Raw genomic sequence first — 16,014 nt, 5'->3', positions numbered from 1 at the left:
TCTGTGATACTGTGTTTCTATTGTGTGTCATGTTTTGTTTTATGAAAAGAATACTGAGATAGAAAATACCAGCTTCATTATATCGCATAGCCTTAATAATAATCCTACATGACAATAATTTTAAAACGTTGTAAAACCAATTATGCCCAAGAGGCAAATCATGATATAATGCCATTTCTAAGCCATCAGTTTCTATTTGACAATTGTGGACTGACTTACCTGACTGGTGTGGCTTTCCCTATGTCTCTGAATCGATGAGCTTGCTGTACTACTCACTGATAATTTCGAGTAGCTATCTTCTTCTGGTAAACCTATTGATAATGATACCATTGGTTAGATAGTTCTTCATTCTCAATAGAAAAAAATAAAACTTGCATACACATTTAAGCAGATTTCCATTAATGGGAATGCTCTTTATCAACAACAAATATATACTAAATGACATAGAGTACTTAGCACTATGTGATTTATGTATTAATGGATAAACATGTTTTAATGAGGGTACAAGGTGGCCAAACACCAATTAAAAAAAAAAACATGAATGAGCAAATGTACACGATTGAACATATAAATGGTACAGAGCAAAGACAGACTTTTCTAGTTTGAAAAAGAGGAAAATAGAAAACAAGTTAGTACAGCAGATAGAGCATCAGGGCAGGAGTCAGGAAGACCTGACATCAAATCTGACCTCAGATACTTAATAGCTATGTGACCCTGATTAAGTCACTTAACCTCTGTTTACTTCAGTTTCCTCATCTGGGTACAATAACAGCACCTACCTCCCAGGGTTGCGGAGAGGGCCGAATTAAATAATAATTGTAAAGTGCTTAGCACAGTTCCTGTGGTGGTGCTATACAATGTTAGCTATTATTAGTATTACTACTATTATAATTATTTTACCACACACAGTAAACCAAAAGGTTAAAAAATATGTTGCTTTGGCTAAGAGGAAGGTGACAGCTAAGTTTACACTTATTTTGTTAGATAGCATGGATACCCAGCGGGTTTTCAAAGAATGATGTTATCAAAGTGAGATGGTATTCTTGATAGGTTACAGTAGTCTGAGGCCTTTGGAGATGAGAAACTTTATGAAAAAAGCAAAAGGTACCAATTTATTCATTTTGGGAATAATTTTCTTTTACTGTTTACATTCATTCTAAGCAATCAAAACCTAAACATTGGTAAATTGGGCCAACTTTTGTATCAGTTCTTACCCACTCTTAGTCATTTAGTGAGTGTTGCCTTAGACAAACTAAGACCTGAGAAAGACTGTAATTTAGAAAGGCCAAGGTTGCCCACTGAATCCCAGATCATCCCTAGTTGTCTTGACATTTGTCTTGCCATTAGACTTTGCTGACTGGAGGAGAGAGCAAGGGTGATAACTTTGCACAGCTCTGCTTCATTTAAATTGTATTCACTTGCAAGTCAAGACATCACCCTTGTGATGTCATTGATCTTCTTAGAGAATGAAGGATGAACAACAGCAACAGGGAGAATATTCTGGTAATTGTCCATCCATGAGTGATACTATGATATGATACTATGAATGATACTATGAAAAGCAAGGATAGAAGATATGAAAGTTAGCATAGAAAAGGAATTTGTTTTTGAAGAACTTAGCAAAGAAGTAGATTAAGGGGTGAGGTATCATAAACTTTTTAAGTGACCTGAGTGGTGAAGAAAAGATTCCTTGAAGAATCAAGATAAGAAAAAGGAGTAACTGCCGAGTAGAAAGCATCTGATACAGAGGTGAATCATAAAGGATGGAGGCAATGGGATGAAGTGACTTGCCCAGGATCACGCAGCTAGTAAGTGTGAAATGTCTGAGGCCAGATTTGAACTCATGTCTTTCTGAATCCAGGGTCAGTGCTCTATCCACTGCACCATCTAGCTACCCCCAGGATGGAACAATTTTATTCCAGATTGAATATACATACATACATACATACATGTAACAAGAATTCCTCCACTTGAGTGCAGGTAATGTCTCAAAAATTAATTTGTAAATAAATTGTTTTGAATATGTCACATTTTCTCAACAGGTTTAAAGAGAATGCATTATCTTTACCTCTAAACCCAACCCTCTACCTAACTTTCCTGTTTCTATCCAGGACACCACCCCTGACTATTTCCTTTGAACAAACATGGTTGAGGTGTCTAGGTGATATAGAAGATACAGCATTGGACAGGAAGCACTGAATTGGAATCCTGCCTTAACATTTACTTAAAATGGGGATACAATGACATCTACTTCACAGGATCAAATTTATAATATTTGTAAAGCATCATATAAATGGCATTACTACTACTGCTGTTGCTGTTCTGCAGCTGCTGCTACTACTACTGCTAACTACTACCTTCTCTTATCTTCAGTTTCCTCATCTGTGAAATGGGGTTAATAACCTATTCAATAGGGTAAAAATGCACAAACATAATACACACGTACATATATACACATCTGGTTAAAACTTAAAACTGTAATGACTTCTGGAATACTTTGAGTATATGATCAAATATATCATGCAATCAGTTAGTATTATTTAGACTTTTCCATCTCTTTAGCCGCCTCCTCACCCTGGAGATACTTCTATCCCTATAGGACCATCTCTTGTCATTAGTGGATTCCTGCCCAGAAAGTCCATTTAAGGAAGTGCCAAGATAGTACATGGCTCATTTTTCTCCTGACTTTAATCCTGAGTATCTATATTTTTCCATCTTCAATCTCCTTCTTACATGTTGCCTTCCTCTATTAGAATTTAGGCCTCTACAGTGTAGGAACTATCTTTATGCTTGTGTTTATATTTCTAGTGATTAGCATAGCACTTAGTATACACACATTGTAAGTGCGTAATGAATGCTTTATTTATCATCATAAATGTGTATGTATGTATATGTATGTATATATGTATGTATGTAGATATATATGTCTGCAAACCTTGAAACATCATAGAAATGACAAAAATACCATTTATTCTTCTTTCACCATACTTTGTATTATGGTTATTTTGTACCTGTTATTTCTTTTCCTAGATCACAAATTCCATGAGGAAAAGGACCATCCCTTATTTGCCTTTGCATCTAACATGTTGCCTGGCACAGTGTTTATGGTGCATGATGGTGCCTTCATGTATCTGATCCTACCTGGCTTTGAACCTTCTATTCATATAGTTGGTACTATTGCCTTTTTCAAACCTCCACACTTGCAGCTTTTTTTCTGTTTCTGTGTTTTCAGATATAGACTGAAATCTGTAACCTGGTAGATCTAAATTGGGTCAGGAGCATTATTATTATTATTATTATTTTTAGGCAATTGGGGTTAAGAGACTTGCCCAGGGTCACTCAGCAAGTAAGTGCCAAGTGTTTGATCTGAGGCTGTATTTGAACTCAGGTCCTCCTGACTTCAGGGCCAGTGCTCTATCCACTGCACCACCTGGCTGCCCCCAGGAGCATTCTTAACAACAGAACACCAGACTAGAAACCATCAGACATTGTTTTTAGTTCCAGCACTATATTGAACTAGCTGTATGACTTTGGAATGGCCTGGGACTTACTTTTCCCCCCTCTAGATAAATGGAGGAATTGATCTTTGAAGTCTACTCAAATTCTAAAAAATAAACCATGCTATGATTTTGTATATGTAAAGAATAGGTTGACCAAGTATGATGTGTTTATGCATGTGAGGTATCTAGATATGACTCACAGGGAGAAAGGGATCATTATCTCTGGAATTTTGTTCATCGGAGGGAAACTTTGATGTCTGTCTCATAGAGGAGGATATGGCAGTCATTTTCATGGCCCTTTCTGCTTTCTTCCAGGGAGGAATCAGACGCTCCCTGTGCGAGGAGTGGGTAAGATTCTAGGTGTAACTATCTGTATCTCCCCACAAGTCACATTTAGACATCTCATATATATAGACACTTGTGGCAATGGAAAACTTCAAGGTAGATAGAAGTAGGATATGTTGTAATGTATTATGAGCAATGACTTACATGTAAGAAATGGCATAAAAGTAGGAGTAGGTGGGTAAATGTTTACCACCCTGCTCTTCAGGAGGAAAAGGTACACAGGAAATACCTTTAATTTGCACTATTAACATTTTCTTCATCACTTTCTTAGGTTTAAAAAAAATCAGCAAAACTATAAACCAAGCCCTGATTTGTAGTATTTGCTGAGTTCTGAGGTATAAATGCTCACACTGACAATTTGACAATTGGCTCTTGAGAGTCAATTTGAGCTGGTTCTAGCACACACCTCTAGGAGACTTCATCAAGAACAGACACAATTTGAAGAGGAGGTGGGTCAGTTATGTGAAAAGGGGAAAGAAAAACAAACAGATGGGAAACTTAAGTGCTACACTAGGCTACCCCAAATAGAAAAAAAGACCAGCAGCAGACTGTCAGCATATTCCAAAAATCCTCTATGTAAGATATACAGAATGACACAAATGAGAATTACTCAAAATGAAAACGCATGGAGGGGTTTCAATCTGCACCAGTGAAAGGAGTACTTATGACAATGGGACTGCAGATCCATCATAGCATCAAGATACGCTTAAATATACATCATATTCATATAGAGATTTATATATTTGTAGACACATATGCACACACCTACTATAAATGAGGTTGGTAAATAAGAGTTGCCAAATCCCAGGCACCTAAAAATGTACCCATTCTATTAAATATTTAAGTAGTTGAATAGGGAAAATGACCTGAACTCTATGCAAGCAGCTTTCTTCCAGCATAATTCAGACTAAAAATCTGAATTCTAGCAAGTATTGGAATTGAAGAGAAACCTTGTGCTCTTAGGTGAAGTGAAGGTGGGTATGTGTCCAGTTTTTGTGCACAGTGGGTGCTTAATAGATGTTTGCTGAAGTGAATTCCAAATCACTTAAAACATTTAAAATCAAATCATGTTTTCCCTTAGTCCTTCCCTTCTAGAATCCAATATTTTATCACATCAGAAAATACTGTGGATGGAAGATAAGGACCATATATTAAACAATAGTATCACAAAGAACACACAGCCCTTCATAGACCATATGCAATTAAATTTACTATAATAACCTCCCAAGTCCTTTCTCCTCTCCCCACCCATAGTTTAGCAATTAAAAAAAAGTATCCACCAAGCACAAATACTGTAGGATCTCACACTGTACAATTATTATTTGGAATGTTTTATCATCTTTGTGTCAACATTGCTCCACAAAATAAAAAAAAAATTCTATATGAAAAGAATCTATATAGTATCTTAAATGAATAGCATGTTAATGCTGACAGTGCATAAATACTAATAAAATGTTTCCTTTATATAACGATAAATAATCATACGTCCTTGGAATAAGTAAGTATACAAAACTCCAAGCTAGTGTTTTCCTCAGTGAACTGATACAATTAAAATAAGTGATAGCCATACTTATCTATATCCAACCATAGTTCAGTAAATAAAAACATAAAAAAAATTTCTTCTGGGAAATAGAGGTGACGTGCAATTTTTACAGTCAAAAGAATGTTTCCTGGAAAATGCTATTTCCAATTCAATTACAGCTTTAAATTATTTTCTATTTCTAATTTTATTTATTTTAAAAGTAGAATGCACTTTAAATTGTAAATTAGCAGTTTATACTAAAAAATAACTTTGCAGGGTATCATGAAACTGTGTACCTTAGGGGAAAATGGACTCTGTCCATATTTTAAGGCAATAATGAAAAAAAAAAAGCTTTCTAGGTAAGATTCAGGGATGTTATTTAGATGTTTGTATATTCAATAGATGTCTACTGATCTCCTACTAAATATTGGCAAAGTTAAGGTTGCACATAGAAAGAAGTTTAACACATACACAGAATACTTGCTCCATTTACAACAAAGGGTTGTTGTCAAGAAAGTCCTTTGCAAGCCATCAATTATTACAGAAGTATGAGTTGTTTTTTAATCTATCAAAAAACATTTATTCAGAAGCAAGACAGCACCCACAGAAAGAGCATTTATATAGTATATCCATACCTCTTCGTAGAATATGATATGTTTTATTCTAAAATATACCAAAATAGGTCAGATAAATTATAAACAACTTAAACTCACATAGATGAAGGAATCTTTGAACTTTGAAAAGGCTTCCTACTCAAATTTTGATGGGAGGATGATGGATGATCCCACCATATGGACCCCATTTTGGATGCTACAATTCTTCAGAGCAGGTAAACAAATATTGATAGCACCACAGATGTGCCTTCCTATGATTCTGGGAATCTCTGACCCATGACAGTCTTCACTGGGAGGGTTTTATACCAATGAAATCACAGGTCCAGAAAAATTAGTTACCATAAAAATGAAAACAACAGTAACATGTGATTTACATAAAACTTTAAATTTTGCAAAGTGTTTTAAATGTATTGGGTCCCTTGATACTTATAAAAACTCTGTGAAATAGGTGCTATTATTCTCCCCCATTTCATAGATAAGGAAACTGAAATTCAGAGAAGTTTAAGGACCTTTTCTAGAGGCACAGAACTATAATCAATCAATGCTCAACTAACCAACCAGCAAGCATTATTAAATCTTTACTATGTACCATGCCAAAGTGATACACTGTCATAGTGTTGTGGTTTGTGCAGCGTGTATTTGTATGTGCATGTCTTTGTCTATTTCTATGTGTTTATGCATTTCTATTTTATTCTGGGATATTACACATGAAATGTAGCTAGGCAAAACTTGGGAGGAAGGGGGTAATGCTAAGAGGGAAAACTGTAAGATTTCATTAAGATTCCAGACTAGCAGCAGTACTAGATGGAAACATAGCCTCTGTGACACAGCAATAATCTATTTGGAAGCTAGGCAAGCCAGTTTTTTTTGTTGTTGTTGTTGTTTTAGTAGTGGTTCTTTAAGGTTTCATCAGATTTCTTTGTAAATCAGATCAAAATCCCAGTTTAAATATTTTTTCTTTTGAACATAATAACTTTTAAGATGTTTCCTATAATTCTTTATACTTCAAGAGAATTCTCATTCATGATAGCAAAGGACAAGCCTTATTAAAAAAAAAAAGATTCTGTATTTGCTTAAGTGAGTAATGTATAAATTTAGGTTTCTGAGCTTGGAAGCAGGCTGCTTAGTAAAAGGCAGGACTTTGCAGCCTGACATTCTCAAGGACCATATTTTTAACTTTGAATTTCATGTTTTCTATTACATGAAGTTACCAGAGTTTGATATGTGGATAAAATTAAAAAAAAAACAAAGTGAGTCTATAGATTTGATCTAGGCAGCTTTCTATTTAGTCCTCTTTTCAAATGTCACTGGTTTTTTTTTTTTATCCTCTTTTAGACAAAGATGGATGCACAAATCTCTGAAAAATTAAGGATCTCAAAAATGTCAGCACTCTTTTTCCTTTTTTAAGGGGCAGTGGACAGAAGTAAGAGGAGGCATGGAAAAGAGATTTTTGAATATATTTGAATAAACAAAATGTACTTAATTTCCAAAATCTTTGTGGATTTTAATATCCCCATTTCAGTGATTATTATTATTATTATTATTGTTATTATTATTTTGTTTGTTTCCTGGATATGTGATTTTTATGGTGGAAGAATATCCTTCACTGATGCAGATTAGAAACCCATCTATAACTTAGTTTTATAGAATTGTCTGACACTGAAATACTGAAAGGTAAGTGGCTTTCCAAAGCCATAGAATGTCAGAGGAAGGACTTAAACTCAGATTTTTCTGACTACTCAGCCAACCCTGTATGCATGCTTTCTCTCAAACATTCCTTAACACTCTTAAAAATTAGCTTCAGAAAGGAACAACTTAAAGAATCTTAGATAGAAACACAAAATAAACTCAGAAACATCATAAGCAATAACCATTATCTAAAAATTATTTAATTTTCAGTGTAAGTAAAAAATGTAAATTTTTTGGTCACAAATTCTTCAGTTATATTACATAACATCCATGGGGTAGAGAAATGACTGTAAGGGATGGCAAATGTTTTCAATTTTAGCTTCCTCAGCATAGGCAATTCCTATTGATCACTTTTTGCTCAAATGAAATCTGTCAACCTCCACTCCATTAGTTAGTTTTAAAAGAAGACTAGTACCTTGAAAAATTAGCATTGCTAAACACCATTAAAAGCACATACAGGCTTACCAATTCAGTGTTTTGCCTTCTGAAGAGAAGTTTAGGATCAAGCATTACTTACCATTTGAGAGTGAATTTCCATTTTCAGAAGTTATGGAGCTGGACATTGAATTATATAACTGAGTTCCATGGTTGTTTGCATTTCTGTCTTGGGTTTCTGATCCACTCTCTGATATATTAGGGTCATCTCTGCTGGTTAAGTTCAGGTTAGTTTCAAAACCTAAAATGAGAAATGACACATCATATTTGAAAAAATAAGCTAATAAGAATACCTATTCTCAGTTTAAATATTAATTAGAAATGAAAATGCCAGATTAAAAATAGCTGACTCTTATAGATGAGAGATGGCAAGGGATAATTCAAAAAACACTGACTTTGGAGGCTGAGGACCAAGGTACACATGTTACTTACTGCCTCTATGACCCTAAACATATCCCTTAAGTTTTCTTGGACACTATTTTCTCATCTGTAAAATGAACTGGGTGAAACTAGATGACCTCTCAAAGGTGTGCTGGAGCCAGATGGTACTGGCTCATAAAAACAATTGTTAAATTTTCAGGGTGAGCATTTACACCTTGAAAATTGACAAACACCACAAATCAAAGCTTGATTTATCGTTTCATTGACTGTCTAGACTTCAGAAAGATCAGATGGAGAAAATATCAATAATGCAGATTAAACCTAAAAGTACATTGAATATATGTATATATACACATGTATGTATGTATGTATGCATGCATGTATGTATAAGTGTATTGGAGATCTGGTTGTTAATCATTTGCCATCACACCCCTACTTCTCTATCTAGAGCTACACTCTACATGCATGTAAGTTTTACAAAATATTTTACATGTATTATCTCATTTGATCCTCCCAACAACTATGAGATAAACCATAAAGTTGTAATACTGGTTGTAAAATAGAGAAAACTGAGGTTCAAAAAGTTGAACTGATTTGGCAAAATTGGATAGCTACTAAGTGGCAAAGCTGAACCTTGAAGCTAACTTTTCTAACCTCAAACATTCACAAAATCTTGATGTGGCTAGAAAAACAAAACAAACAAGATTCTTCATGCCTTCCTCTGGTGGCCACTAAGGTATGTAGATTGGAGTACTGTAACCAGTCCCACCAAAAAAAAATATTTAAGAACTTCAATACAAAAACAAACAAATAAAAAAACCCCACAAAACCTAAAACCCAACATCTACATGTAAATACTCTAAAAGGCATGTCTCTTTAACCCTTTCCTTTGTAAGTTTTGTTGACTATAGATCTCATGTAAGTGTTGCTTTGTGACCTCCTCCGATATGTTTCATCAAAACAAAGGTAGTCTCTGACGGGAATCCTCTGAGTCTCTAACACCTGTGAGGTTTTTTTAAATAATTTTTTTCTTCTTTTATTTTGACAGAATAATAACTGCTTTCCTTTTCCGCCGATTTGAATTGTTTTTTAGAAAAGGAAAAAAATGAACCTCAGCTGAATTTGGTGAACAAAGCATCTCAGCATTGCACTAATGGCGGATTGTAACATACAAATATGTATTGTAGACACAAGCTAAATTTTCCTCTAGTGGGAGAATCTTCACAGATTTTTAAAAGTTAACACAAAGAAAATGCTTGTGCCTTTTGTTAGCCAGTTACAGAAATACAGTAATAGCTCAGCAAGTAACATCAAAATCTCCTAGTGGAAAGTTTGATAAAAAGAATTTTTTTAGTTGCAGTAGAATTGCTCTTCATGCTGTTGATGATGATGATGATGATGATGATGGTGATAGGTCAATTATTCTCTTCAGGAAAAGAACATAAATTGTAGTACTTGTTTTTCCTTTCCATTGAGATATTTTTCAGGTATGGAAGATTTTCTGTGATTCATGGCAGACCAAGGGTGACTACCAATTAATTCAATTAAGAATATTTATTAAGCACTTATTAAATATAGAAGCAGTACAGCTTAATGGATAGAAATCTGGGCTTGGAGTCAAGAAGACCAGTGCTCAAATCTTGTTTCTTACATTACCTGGCTATGTGAAACTATTTGGAAGCTAGGCAAGCCAGTTTTTTTTTTTTTTGTTGTTGTTTTAGTAGTGGTTCTTTAAGGTTTCATCAGATTTCTTTGTTCCTTACAGATAAATCTGATTTATTGATTGAGATTTCCTTTTCTTGATGACATCACCACTTCTTCATGTATTTTCACATTATTTGTTAGGCAAATTTGTCCCTTCCGATACACAGAAAAATAAACACAAAGGAAAAAGTGAATAAGGAAAATAAGAGATCAACGTATTTTAGGAAATTTTCAGGAGCAAGAATTCATCAACAAATTTTGTATCTGAGAACTCCTCGCTGATGGGGTTGCAACAGAATCATATGAAAAGATGCTGTTAAGGTGATAGACCAAGGATGATCAAGATAGATAGTTAATAGATGATAGATTACTTCAACTATTGGAGTGTCTCTCATGTGGAAGAAGGATTGGACTTTTTCTGCTTGGTTCCAAAGGGAAGATCTAAGAATAATAGATAGAAGTTGCAAAGGGGAAGATTTAGACTTGATGAAAGTTAAAGCAAACTACCTAACAATTAGAGCTGTGCAAAAGGGGAAAGAGCTACTTCTGATGGTATTTCTCTTTACTTGTAGTGTTCGAGTAAAGGATGGCTAACCAATCTGGGGGATATTGAATAAATTCTTAGATATGAGTTGGATGAGATGGGCTCTGGGGTGCCATTTGATTTCTGAGTTTCTGTAATATGTACAATAGATGGACTAGCTGATTAAAAGACATCATCTTGAAGCATAACAAATGGTAACCTGGATGGCTGAATATTTAGTGGGCTGTGCCGTCAGTTATTGCATAGATCTGGCAATTAAAAAAAGTAATAGATCCAAACAAGAAGATAAACACAGATTTTAAAATAACACCAATTGATTATACCACTACTTTGGCTATTACTTTATTGAAATTTGTGAGAGAAATAACCTAATTCATCAAGACATTACAAATTAATTAGTTTAATCATATGTTTATTTTCTTATTTTATTAATTATTGGTTATTATTTATTTATTTTTTCTTAAAGAACATGTATGAATAGATCACTCCCCTTTTCAAAACATTCCATTAGCTCCCTATTATCTCTAAGGTAAAATACAAACTCTTCATTTTCGCATTTAAAACCTTTCACAAGCTGCATTTTTGGCCTTATTAGTTCCCTTCATGCACTCTGCATTCCATTTGAATGGTCTTCTTGCTGTAGCTCCCACCGAAGACTCCATTTCCTGTCTCTGTACTTTTGTACTGGATATTGCGTCTGGAATGCAACCTTTCCTCACTGATACCTCTGAAAATCCCTTCAAAATTCAGTTTAAGAGCCACTTTCTATATGGAGTTTTTTCTGATTTATACACACACACACACACACACACACAAACACTCACACACACACACACTTTTCCACTTTACGTAAATTGGCATTATTGCAATCAACTTTACCTAAAGAATTCTAAAAGAAATCCACATCTAAACCCCCCCCCAATGCCCTCCTCCCCCCAAACAAAACACAAAACAAACTACAAACCATGTAGATTAACTTTACTGTACAGCATTGTGTTTTTTGTCTCTGCTCCTGCCCCTTGGCTGCGCACTGTGGCCTCCCCCCAAAACAAACAAAAGAACAAACAAAGAAATGCAACTAAAGAAAAACCCTCAAAGTGAAAGCAGAAGAATGGACTCACCACCCACTGGATGTGGAGCTTGACTTGAGAAACTTTTGCGACACTCCACTCACCCTTCTATGTGTCCAGCTCCTGTGTATCTGTCTTCCCTCCATCTGTCCCCTGCACCTATGTGTCACCTGTCCTCTCTTGTCTCTGTCCGTGTTGTGTCCAGCTCTAACATGGCCAGCCCCCCTCTCCTTCTTCCTCCCCTTGCCCACTGTGTTCTTCCTCTTGGTTCTGGCCAGGCCCCCACATGTCCTTGAATTGTGTGCTCGTCCCTACCTCCATGAACCTTTAACCCTCTTCCTCATTCTCTCCTTTTCTCCCTCCCTCCCTTCCCCATGTCCCCTGACAAGTTTGCATTATGGAAAAAACATTTTAAGTCCGTGGAATGGTACACTTGGATTAAGTGAGAACTGTCTATACTACACACACATACAATATGTGCATGCACATTTACATTTAATACATGTACTGTCTACTACATTGGGGCAGCTTGGTGGTGCAGTTGATAGAGTGCTGGGCCTGGAGTCAGACATATCTTCCTGAGTTCTAATCTGGCTTCAGATATTTACTAGCTATGTGAACCTGGGAAAATCACCTAACCATGTCTGCCTGAGTGCCTCATCTGTAAAATGAGCTAGAGAAGGAAATGGCAAACCATTCCAATTTCTTTACCAAGAAAACTCCAAATGGGGTCATTAAGAGTTGGACATAACTGAAATGACTGAACTTATATACTACATATATACACATATATACTACATACATATGCTATATACTCATATACATTTAATTGTGCATGCTGTCTCTTCTGAGAGAATGTAAATTCCTTAAAGGTATAGACTTTTCCTCACCTGGGATTTCCTTGTACTAATGAAATCATGTACAATTACCATTCCTGGTGCCTAGTACTAAGCCTAGTGCACATAAATATTTACTGAATGGGTGGTTAGTCCCACAGAACTTAAGAGAGGCAGAACTTGGGTGGCTGGTCATCAAAATGGGGAAGAAGGGATAAATGTGAGAGATGCTATGGAAGAAGAATACATAAGACTTAGCAACTGAGTAGGTACAGGGGCTGTATCAAAAGAAGAACCAATGATGACTCTGGTGTTATGATCATGTGGGAGTTGAAAGATGGTAGTGACCTCATAGGGCAAATGGGGAAGTTTAGAGGAAGTTCAGATTTTTAGAGCCTCATTTTTATAGAGGGAGGAGAGGCAAGAATGATAAGCTCCATTTTAGACAAGCTGAATGTAAAGTAAGTACAGGACACGTAAAAGGAAATATCTAGCACATAAGAGGTGACATTCAAGAGAGATTTTGAAGTCTGCAAAATGTTGAAAACTGAATCCACAGACATAAATGAAATCACCAAGGAAGGGAGAACAGAAAGAGAAGAGGACCCAGGATAAAGCTTTCTCTAACTATCCCATCTCACACTGAACACTCTCCTGTCTGAATGTCTAATTCACTAATAATCAGTACTACACAATTAAGCACTTAATTGTTATTTAATTGTGGCATGTGCCTAAGCTTTGTCTCTCTAGCTTGATTGTAGGACAGGGAGTCTTATCCTTCTTTTATGTATTTCATAGTTCCATTGTTTTAAGTATGTAATAGGCAATTAGTGGGTACGACTCTGATCACCTTCCAACCCAGATCCAAAATTTTAAATCATTTTCTTTTATCTACTAAATAGAGTGGTCACGTATTAGCTTGACATACATGCCCCTTTCCCTCATCCCCAAATATAGAATCAAACAACTGTTTTTAATTTATTGCTACAATTTCTTTTCTAGTTGAGTCAAAGTGGATAAAAGGCCATTCTGTGGATATGCCATATACTTGCATGTTCCTTTGTTCATGTCATACCCTATGCTTCAGTTAAATCCAAATCATCTTAATTGAATTCAACAAACATTTATTTTAAACCCTCACTACAGGCCATTATGGTAGAGGTTAGGAATAAAAACCAATTCAACCAAGTCATTGTTTCTCAGAAGCTTGTAGACTTCAGGCTCCCTCAACTGAAAAAGCACTGACTCTAGAGTTGGAGTCTGGAATTGAGTTTTGCTTCTGACACTCATTACTGACATTACCTCGGGCAAGTCACTTCTGCCTGTGCTTCAGTTGTCTCATCTGTAAAATAAAGTGACTGGACTAGATAGTCTCTGAGGTACTTAGCAGCACTAGGAATATGATCTTGTGATTTCCTCCAGTTAGAATTTCAGCTGTTCTACTAGGTCCAGCTCAAATGCCAATTCTTCCCATCTTTTTGATTTCTATCCTCTTTGTAATTTGATATCACTTTATTCTTTATCACTTTACCATATCATTCCAAATTTCAGACCTGTGTTACCTCTACGATATTCAAATACTGCTGAATTGATGGAGAAAATCATATAATCATGCCATGGGCATGTACAGAATAGGCCACGTTGGTTGGCACATGTTGAGGGTATATTCCTATCATCCCATCCTCTGAGAGAAAGCCCATGCTCTATGGAAAACTATAAACCATGACCGCTGTTATTATTGTTGTTCAGTTGTTTTCAGTTGTGTCCAGCTCTTTGTGATGCCATTTGGGGTTTCTGGGCAAAGATACTGAAGTGGTCTACCACTTCCTTTTCTGGTTCATTTTATAGATGAGGAAACTGAGGCAAACAGGGTCAAGTGACTTGCAAAGGGTCACACAGTTAGTACATGTCTGAGACTGGATTTGAACTCAGGTTTTCCTGACTACAAGCCCAGAGCTCTATCCACTGAGCCACCTAGTTGCCCTTATGGCTACTGGGTTCACTACAAATGTATGTTATCTTATATTCTATGAAATAATGGAGTCTAATGAGCAGAACCAAGAGAACATTTTATACAGTAACAGGAATATTGTTCAAAGAGTAACTGTGAATGACTAAGCTATTCTGAGTAATATGAACATTCAAATCAGCTATGGAGGACTTGTGAAGGAAAATGTTATTCACTTCCAGAGAAAGAACTGATATATGGATGTACATATTGTATGGTTTTATATATATATATATATAATATATATATAGATAGATAGATAGATATAGATATATAGATATATATATAGATAGATAGATATAGATAGATATGTATGTGTGTGTGTGTGTGTGTGTGTGTGTGTGTGTACATAATGTTGGTCTTCTCTAATTTGAGGTTGGGAGGGAGAGAGGATAACAACTTAAAAATCAAAATGTTACAAAAAAAACCCAAAACCCAAACCAAATGTATGTTATCTTATTTCAGCTGTAGTCTCACTGCTTCATAGTGGCTCTTATTTATCTCTGATTGCTTCTTCATTATACACGCTATAGCTTGTCTTCCAAACCTTCTTTCCCTAAACTTCCACATCACTTCTTTCCCATGCGTTTTGGCAAAGGATGGCAAAAGAAGCCATTTTTAAGATCCCTTTGCTCACTTAAACTACTACTTGAAACCAATCTCCATTACTCTCTATTACCTCTTCTTTGCTCCATTCTCTAATAAGGAGGTAGACCTTTTTGCCAGGGCCACTTCTTCTACTCCTCCCCTTTATCCATATCTGTCTGCTGTAGATGATTGTCCTCTCTATCATTTCCTCTTTTAATCTTCGATCTTGATCTTTAAGACCTCCTTATTCACTGTCTTCTTTCATAGGTTAGGCTTTGTCTATAAACATAGACACATTCTCCAGAATGGCTAAGTAGAAAAAGAAATGGATGTGGTGTCAGAGGAAGTGGACTCATGGCCTGCTCCTGATATTACTTTCTGTGTGACTTTGGGGAAGTCACTTAATTTCTTTTGGCTTCCATGTCCTCATCCGTAATATAAGGAAGGTAGAAACAGATGGCCACAGAATTTCCTTCTGGCTCTAGATCTATGTTACTATGATCTATCCTTAAAAATCTTTTCCTTAACCCTTAAGCCATCACCATATATCTCTTCTCTCTTTCATAGCCAGACTTCTAAAAGGGGCCATCTGTTTTTGTTTCCTCCATTTTCTTACCTTTCTTTCACTCTCAAACCCTCACGATCCATGTTGTATTGGATAGCGAGGTCCTCAAAGAATGTTTTTCTAATTAATGAATTAAAGACTGTAGCCATTTCAAGTAATCTTAGGAGAATGAATCTATGGATGAGGAAATCTATGAAAGTCTGAAGCTTATTC

The 16,014-nt window shown here is 35.7% G+C and overlaps 1 protein-coding gene across 1 annotated transcript in view; it reads right to left on the bottom strand.

Annotated features, from left to right (window-relative positions):
* Positions 1–16,014, bottom strand: part of LOC114046106 (unconventional myosin-XVI-like) — a 682,808-nt gene that overhangs the window by 29,809 nt on the left and 636,985 nt on the right. Inside the window, exons 33-34 of the mRNA XM_027866360.1 lie at positions 8,188–8,346; positions 220–311 (exon numbers count right to left, since the gene is read on the bottom strand). Coding sequence (XP_027722161.1) covers positions 220–311; positions 8,188–8,346 — 251 coding nt within the window. The remainder of the gene's footprint in view (positions 1–219; positions 312–8,187; positions 8,347–16,014) is intronic.

The sequence above is a fragment of the Vombatus ursinus genome, unplaced genomic scaffold (assembly GCF_900497805.2).
Source record: "Vombatus ursinus unplaced genomic scaffold, bare-nosed wombat genome assembly UNPS02014781.1, whole genome shotgun sequence".
Taxonomy (NCBI): domain Eukaryota; kingdom Metazoa; phylum Chordata; class Mammalia; order Diprotodontia; family Vombatidae; genus Vombatus; species Vombatus ursinus.
Note: the sequence above shows the minus strand (reverse complement) of the source record. Positions and strands in the feature narration are given on the sequence as shown.